The following is an 8,843-nucleotide window of genomic DNA, read 5'->3' as shown; positions in this document are numbered from 1 at the left end:
CAGATTGAGGCCACCGGGGTGAAGGAGGGAGTGGGGCTGGGGCAGGTGCTGCTCAGCCGAGGCTGGGTGGGGTATGAGACAGAGCCACAAGCCACAAAAAGCTCCATCACCATGGAGGCCTCGATCTGTCCCCCCCCTTCCCCCACACCAGACTTACCAGCCCGACACTGGTCTCCAAGCTGCCCAGCTGCATATCAGAATCAGACTGGTATCAGCTGATATGGCTCCTTAAAAATTGGCCCTCAGTATTGGCCCAAAAAATCTGCATCGGTGCACCCCTACTAATTACTATTATTATAACTTCATAGCATCTAATGCAACAGACGTGTACATTCTAGGCACTTTTTCTTTGTAGAGTGACCAAATGAAGATCTCATTTAAGGGCCAGACACTAAGCCAAGGATCTGCACTCACTGAAACAGAGCAGATGTGCTTTGCCCCATAGCATGTTAAGGTGGGGAGAGGTAAAAAACTGTGATAGCCTAAGAGCACTGAAAATAATCAGCTCTTAAGGCCTCAGAACATCCATGACGGTAGTTTGAAAAAGAAAGGGGTGTGCTTTGACAGTTCTCGTAGTAAGATGTTTTAAAGCAACAGGATGGAATAAGACCCCAGAAGGCTAGTCCTGATCCAAAGGCTGCTAGAGTTCTTTTTCCTAGCTTTGTACTTTTTAAAATTATTTTTGGGTCATGAAAGGGATACTCCTTTTTGATTCACAAAGAGACTCCTCAGGAGGAGGTGCCAGGAAGAAGAATTAGCCAGGCCACTATCTTCAAAACTGGACAAAAGCAAGAGGCCTTCACTTGTTAAGCTCATTTGCCTGTAGGTGCCTGCTGTCAGAATCTGGCCAATGCAATGACACCAAGCCTGGCAAGGAGATTTATTTCTCCAGGCTTCCTGCTGATCACTGAGGGGCAGGAGCCCAGGAGCATGCACAGTCTGTACTGTAAAAAGCAGTACAATTGTAGTATATATTGACACCTATGAGCCAACTTTACTCCAGCTAATTTGAGTTACAATAACAAGTGCATCCACAGCAAACTCTCTTTGCATAAATCCATCTTGGACAGCTAGCTTACCATGGCTTTCAGCAACTTGTATTTGAGCCAGTTTGGGTAGATCCACACGTTATACTCACACCTCCAACTGAAGGGTAGGCAAATCCTGATATTCATCAACTCAGAGGCATAGCTAGCATGTTTGGTGCTCTGAGCTGGAGAGGTGGGGAGTGCCAAGCATCAGAGAGTATGGGGGAAGGGTGGATGCTGAGCTGCTGCAGCACCAGCTACCTATACCACACTTGATACTGCCACCCCACAGAATCACTGCACCTTGTCGACTGCTGCCATCATGTGAGCACCCACTCTAAATGAGCATCCAGGGCTACTGCTCCCCTTGCCCACTCCCACCCTAGCTATGCTACTGTAACTGCAAGAACCAAAAGGTAATTTCTAGCCAACCAGCAAGTTCATCAATGTTAAAACTTCTATGCCAAGGAAACTACTGAGTAATCTTTTCAGCTGCATTTCAGCCTTCTAAGGCTGAATTAAACCAGGAGAGCCACAATAACCATCTTGGATAAGTATCACTCCTTAGGGTTAGCCTTTGTTTTCCTGCTTGTGTCATTAATAATGACACCTCTGCCTCAATATACTTGAACCTGCTTTTTAACTTCAGCACATGGCTGAGAGCACAGGGTTGCGAATGCACAGAACCAGAACACAGCACCTACAGACTTGTTCCTCACCCACCCCAAACAGCACTAGGTCAAACAAACTTTCTTTCTAAAATGTTACACACACGCACAAATGCATGCAGTCCTCAGTCAGCACTTGGGGGGTTGTGCAGAAAAGTCAAGTTGCCAGAGTAAGCACTCCATGAATATCAAAGACAAGATACTGCTTGGTTCTGACAAACACACAGGAACATGCCTCATATAAAGGGAGTGCTTTTTCTGTGCACTCTAAAGGGGCTGGAAAGAGACAAAGCTGCTTTGCACTAGCTCAGAAAATTGGGACCATATACAGGGATGTGTTAACAAGCCCATTCCCTCCACAGTGGGCACCTCAAAAGCAGGGGGGAAGTGTTGCTCCATACTGCTACCAGTGCAGGAGTCTGCCTAACAGGCAGAGGTAAGGATTTGGAAGCTCAGTCCATGAAGAGTAACATTTGTTATTATAGTACACACCGCTCCCTTACTTTCTATGCTTTTTCTTTCACTGCTGCTGCATGAAAGAGATGTTAAAATCACAAACCTAAATGCTTAGTTAATTCCTAACACTATGAAAGCAAAAAGAGAGAGAGGTAAAAGAGAGATACCAATCTGAACATCTGCTATTGCAATAAGTCCTGAAGAGAGATTTAAAAAATGGGAGACTCCATGGATTACAAAACAGGTAAAATAACGTTGCAAACTTTTAACCAGGTATATCTACCTTCAACTCCTATTAATACACTGTTTAAAAACTTCTGACTAGAGCTTGGTGAGAACATTTTTCTCATCCTTTAAAATTTTTCAAGATTTAAAATAAATTCTCCGTTCCACACCGGGACAAAACCAACACCTTTCAACACTGTTTGAGATCCATACACCTCACACAACCAGAAATAGCTCAGTGATTATGTCCCACTTACTTAAGATATGGGACAGTCCAGTTCTGAATTGAGCAGACCAAGGTCCTGAAGTTTCCTATATCTCAATGAGTGTCACAATCACTAGGCTACTAGGATTCAGAGATGAACCTCTTTCTCTTTCATTTTGGCCAGTCTACCTTAGTCTGACAAGAGTTTTATCAAAACCAATATATTCCTCTCAAAACTTTTAGTTTCAATTAATCAGGATTTTCTGGTAATAAAACATTTCATCCAAGAATTTTTCATCAACTCTATTTGTGGCAGTGAAAGTTTTACCTGGGTAAGGCCTCCTCTACACATTGCATTTATGTCATGATTAATGTTTTAATCACAACATAAATGGCAAGTGCACCCAAGTTTAGGCAATTTTATGGCTGGTTTGTATGGTGCCTTAAACTGAACGTGGCAGGTCCAGGCTGAAAAATCAACTGATTGGCAACGTCGGCCCCAAACTTGCAAGCACCTGGCTTTCACTTGCCCTGTCACCGGCATATAGAAAGGGCACAGTCCCATGGACATGTGGCATGGCAAGAGGCACAATTGTTGGGATGGGGATCAGACCCCATGGTACCTTTAAATGAACATGCACCAGGGGCTTAAGATTCACAAAAACATCAGGCATAAAACACGGACACTGCACCTGATTGCTGAAATGAAAACCCAAATTCTGCTGTCAATTACTCCTGCTTAAGTCCTTTGAAATCAATGAGATTGTCTAGGTATGTGAACATACAATCTGCCTCACTGCTCCCTATGACTTTGGTGGCATTACACATGTAAGTAGACTTTGCAAGATGCTAGAGAAACCATTGCAGACATCAGGCAATGTTGTACATGCATACAAAGCACTAGTGTCAAATACTTTAGAGAGATTTACTAGAAAGTAAAGGCAAACTAGAATTAGTTTAAGAACTGGTAAGTAAATATAGTTTCCAGTACAACTAAATTGGTTTTAGTTTGGCAAAAAGGAATGTCTAAATGACTGGCTTCTACGTAACTCTTCAGTTTTCATCACAGAAGACAGGTTTTCTTTCCTCTGGTTAAGTCTGTCTGGTGACACAGAGGTAAGTTGTTTTAAATACCGGCTGCTGAACTAACATACGGCACCCAAATAGCTTGACAGTCTGCAAACAGAAGTATAAGGGGTTCAGGAGCAAACTTACTTGACTTTGAACCACAGGAGGGGGCTATCTGACCATTTGGACATGTGCACATGTTTGGTCTTGAACAAAATCCATCCCCACAGGAATGTCGACAAATTGCTACAAATAAAATAAAAATGCATGTAAAACCTCATAAATATACAAAAAGTATCATACAAAACCCCACACACCCCTGGGCTCATGAGATTTACCACCAACTCAAACGATGGGGCTCCAGGGCTGAGACAGGTTGTGGGACGGAGCTGCGGGAGGCTTATCCAGAAGCGCAGGAGGGGGGGTCCGGCTCCCCACCACTATGCGCACTCCAGAGCAGGCATGGAGGGGACATGCCCCTTGGATTTGTGTGCAAAGCAGAGGTGGGCTGTCCACTGCAGGTTGGGGCTCTGCGCCCTGATGCCTTTGCCCCAGGAGCCACATGCTGATGCATCCCCTGCCCGCCCAGCAGCGGGAGGTACAACATGGCATTGAGCAGCTCCCAGGGCAAAGGCAACAGGGTGCAGAGCCCCAGTCTGCAGTGGGCAGCCTGTCTCTGCAGCACACACAAATTTGGAGGGCACGTGCCCCCATTCCGCCCCTGGGTGTGCACACAGTGGTGGGGAAGCAACCCCCCTGGAACCCTGGATGAGCCACCTGCAGTTCCATCCCATGGCCCACCCCAGCCCCAGATCCAATTCACCCCAGCACCTGCCCCTGCCCCACTCCCTCCCTCACCATGGGGGCCTCAATCTGCCCCTCCTCCTGTACAGACTTACCAGCACAATGCTGTCTGTGTATGTGTCTGCCCCTCACTCTCAAGCCACAGCCTCCCCAACCCTGCTGCTGCCCCTCACTCCTGACCCACAGTACCCCTGCATCATGTCAGGGTACGTGGGGACCCCCACCCCACAGGATCCAAACTCCACACACATACTCACAGCCCCCAAAATCTTCAAAAATTCCCCCACACATTCCACACCCACCCCCAACCATACAAAGTACCTACATAATTTTGAGTTTTTCTGCGCATCATTTTTTAGATTTTAGCTGTGTGTTTAAAATTGCGATTAACTGTGGCTAATTGTTTTAATTGTGCAACTAGTCACAATATTTTTTTAATCGTTTAACAGCCCTAGTTGTGTTATATGGGATGATGCACCATACCATCTGTACCCCCCTTTTCAAAATCCTAGATCTACCCATGCTGAACTCCCTTAGCATCCTATCACTGGTGTTTTGTAGTTCAGGGACCTTATGTATAAAGTTACATCTATTAAAATGGCAAACAAAAGATGTATATAATACTACCAATGTATTCAATTCTGTACAGTCATGGCACATACTTGCAGCACACAATGACAAAACAAGTCCAAGACATAATATTTATCTGTGATAACTTACGGACTATGCATTGATTTCCACCAGGCAGAGTTTTCCATCCAGGACAACAGTAGGCATTGTAACGTGATCCACACACATTGGGTCTAGAAAAGAAAGTGATAGTCTTATTTCTCTCCAAAATATATACTTAACAACAGAGATATATATGAAACACCAAAAATAAAAAAGTCAGTACAACAGATCAGGAATCAAATCTAATCATAAACATAGTTAAATGTTCTGTATATATTTAACAGAATTGTTTGCCTTTATTATTGGCATTAGTAACCCTTTTGTAGCACTAGTCATTGTATTTGAAAAATGTGAAATCAAATCAAAGCAATAAAAATAATTCAAGGAGCAAAAGCAAAAAAAATTGTACTGGAGATCCAGCAACTAAGATGCTCCTGTGTTTATATGCATACTTTATGTTAAGAAAAAAAAGTTGATGTGTATGTGGTCAAATCTTTACCTCCTCACTGTTTCAAAACTTTCTCTCCACCAGTGAATAAGGGTCCAAAGCCACAATCAACAGTAGCAAAGAGGAAGTCTAGCATGCTTGGATACCTCCCAATATTTTGAAACTGAAATACTCAGCTCTAAGTGTTATACCATCCCTATTTTGTCAACAAATACAAGCATACAAGCTATTGTATTCACCAGTTAAAAGTTAAAATGTATAAATATTTCTTCAGCAAAAACATGCCTGTTTCTTGAGAGCTGAAGTCCCCGTGAACTAAATATTAAGGCCCAAAAGTATAGTCAGAACATATGACAGGTATTCATTTTCTTAGTGTGTGGAACCCCATGGGGTAAGCCTTCAAATCCAAAGCATCCAGTTGCTGGAGACCATAAGTAAATGTACCTAGACCCGCAAGGCTGGACATGATGCATGTCACTCGTGTAAGAGAGAAAATGCACTAGCTGAAATCATCATTCTGGAACCCTGAATGATTTAGGGTCAAATCTTGCTTATCTTACTTACATGATTACTTCCACTTACTGAATGGAGCTCCTTACATAAACAGAACTAAGCAAGATAATAGCTCCAAATATAAGAAAACATTCTTATGTTTTATGTTCCATATTATTAAGAGCCAGGACCTACAACCTAATTCATACTAATTTGCCTGGGTAATTGCTAAGTCAAATTTGCCTGGGTAATTGCTACGTCAAATTTGCTAAAACACATGGACTGGTCAGAGCAGATTGCTTAATGCCCTGTGTTCAGTATAGAGACAATATAATGTCCTTTTTTCCTTTTCGGATATTATTTTAACATTTGTATTTATTGATATACTTACAATGAAAGGCAGAAAGCATTTCAGTTGTGGTACTAAGAGTCTAAGAAAACATCTGCCCCACACAGAGAAATAACTCAAGCACTGGGATTTCAGTTTCATAGTCAGTAGGGTCGGAAGGGACCTGAGCATATCATCAAGTCCGACCCCCTGCCATGGGCAGGAAAGAATGCTGCGGTCAAACGACCCTGGATAGGGGATTATCCTCCTTTTGAAGACCTGCAAGGTAGGAGCGAGCACCACTTCCCTTGGAAGTTGGTTCCAGATCTTAGTCACCCTGATTGCAAAGTAGCGCTTCCTGATGTCTGGCCTGAACCTACTCTCAGTCAACTTGTGGCCGTTATTCCTAGTTACTCCTGGTAGTGCTTGGGGGAACAGAGTCTCACCCATTCCCCACTGGTCTCCCCTGGTAAGTTTACAGACAGCCACCAGATCCCCTCTCAGCCTTCTCTTGTGGAGGCTGAACAGGTTCAGGTCCTGTAGCCTCTCCTCGTAGGGCCTGCCCTGCTGACTCCTGATCATGCAAGTGGCCCTCCTCTGGACCCTCTCGATGCTGTCCACATCCCTCCTGAAGTGCGGCGCCCAAAACTGGACGCAGTACTCCAACTGCGGCCTGACCAATGCTGCATAGAGGGAGAGGATCACCTCCTTGGACCTGCTTGAGGTGCATCTGTGGATGCATGGCAAGGTGCAGTTAGCCTTACTGACTGCATCCTTGCATTGGCGGCCCATGTTCATCCTGGAGTCTATAATGACTCCAAGATCCTTTTCTGCCTCTGTGCTGATGAGAAGGGAGTTCCCCGCCTGTACGTATGCTGCTGGTTCTTTCTCCATAGGTGCAGCACCTTGCACTTGTCAGTATTGAATCCCATCTTGCTCTCATCTGCTCACCCCTGTAACCTGTCCAGATTCAATTGCAACCTGTCCCTCCCTTCTAGCATGCCCACCTCTCCCCTCATCTTAGTGTCATCTGCGAATCTGAACAAGGTGCTTTTCACCCCCTCGTCCAAGTTGCTGATGATGTTAAACAGTGCGGGCTGAGGACTGAGCCCTGGGGGACCTCACTGCCCATATCCCTCCGGGTCAAAAATGATCCATCCACCACAACTCTCTGGGTGCAACCCTCCAGCCAATTTGTGACCCACCTGACTGTGTAGGTATCGACAACACAGTTGCCTAATGGTTTTATGAGAATGGGGTGAGAGGCAGTGTCAAAGACCTTCCAAAAGTCCAGAAAGACTGTGTCCACCGCGACACCTGCATCTAAGGATTTGGTGACCTGATCGTAAAAGGCAACCAGGTTGGACTGACAGGACCTGCCCCTAATGAACCCATGTTGGTTGCCCCTAAGTATAATCTCCCCCAGTGGTCCCTTGCAGATATGCACCTAGATAATTTTCTCAAAGAGCTTCCCCAGGACCGAGGTAAGACTAATGGGCCCATAGCTTCCCAGGTCCTCCTTCCTCCCCTTCTGGAAAATGGGGACCAAATTGGCCCTTTTCCAGATTTCTAACTTTCTTGACATTCGAATCATAGAAAGTCAGGGTTGGAAAGGACCTCAGGAGGTCATCTAGTCCAAACCCCTGCTCAAAGCAGGACCATCCCCAACCAAATCGTTCCAGTCAGGGCTTTGTCTAGCCAGGCCTTACAAACCTCCAAGGATGGAGATTCCACTACCTCTCTGGATACCTGTTCCATTGCTTCACTACCCTCCTAGTGAGAATGTTTTTCCTAATATCCAACCTAAACCTGCCTTGCTGCAACTTCAGACCATTGCTCCTTGTTCTGTCATCTACCACCACTGAAAACTGTCTAGCTCCATCCACTTTGGAACCAACCTTCACGTAGTTAAAGGCTGCTATCAAATCCCAACCTCCTCCCCCCCGCAATCTTCTCTGTTCAGACTAAATAAACCCATTTCTCTCAGTCTCTCCTCATAAGTCATGTGCCCCAGCCCCCAAACCATTTTCACTGCTCTCTACTGAACTCTCTCCAACTTGTCCACATCCTTTCTATAGTGCGGGGCCCGAAACTGGACACAGTACTCCAGATGTGGACTCACCAGTGCAAAATAGAGCAAATAATTACTTCCCTCGATTTGCTAGCAACATGTCTACCAATGTAGCTTAGTATGCTGTTAGCCTTATTGGCAACAAGGGCGCACTGCTGACTCATATACATCTTATTGTCCACTGCAACCCAAGGTCCTTTTCTACAGAGCTGCTGCCCAGCCAGTCAGCCCCCAGCCTGTACTGGTGCATGGGATTCTTCCGTCCTAAGTGCAGGACTTTGCACTTGCCCTTGTTGAACCTCATGAGATTTCATTTGGCCCAATCCTCCAATTTGTCTAGGTCACTCCGAATCCTAGCCCTACCCTTTAATGCATCTA

The 8,843-nt window shown here is 45.1% G+C and overlaps 1 protein-coding gene across 1 annotated transcript in view; it reads right to left on the bottom strand.

Moving 5' to 3' along the window:
- FBN1 (fibrillin 1) overlaps nucleotides 1-6,040 on the bottom strand; it is a 234,959-nt gene extending 228,919 nt beyond the window's left edge. The window contains exons 1-3 of the mRNA XM_019503825.1: nucleotides 6,019-6,040; nucleotides 5,175-5,300; nucleotides 3,798-3,896 (exon numbers count right to left, since the gene is read on the bottom strand). Of these exons, the coding sequence (XP_019359370.1) occupies nucleotides 3,798-3,896; nucleotides 5,175-5,300; nucleotides 6,019-6,040 (247 nt within the window). The remainder of the gene's footprint in view (nucleotides 1-3,797; nucleotides 3,897-5,174; nucleotides 5,301-6,018) is intronic.
- Between the last annotated feature and the right edge of the window lie 2,803 nt (nucleotides 6,041-8,843).

The sequence above is a fragment of the Gavialis gangeticus genome, unplaced genomic scaffold (genome assembly GCF_001723915.1).
Source record: "Gavialis gangeticus isolate Ggan-Ray unplaced genomic scaffold, GavGan_comp1, whole genome shotgun sequence".
NCBI classification, from domain to species: Eukaryota; Metazoa; Chordata; order Crocodylia; family Gavialidae; genus Gavialis; species Gavialis gangeticus.
Note: the sequence above shows the minus strand (reverse complement) of the source record. Positions and strands in the feature narration are given on the sequence as shown.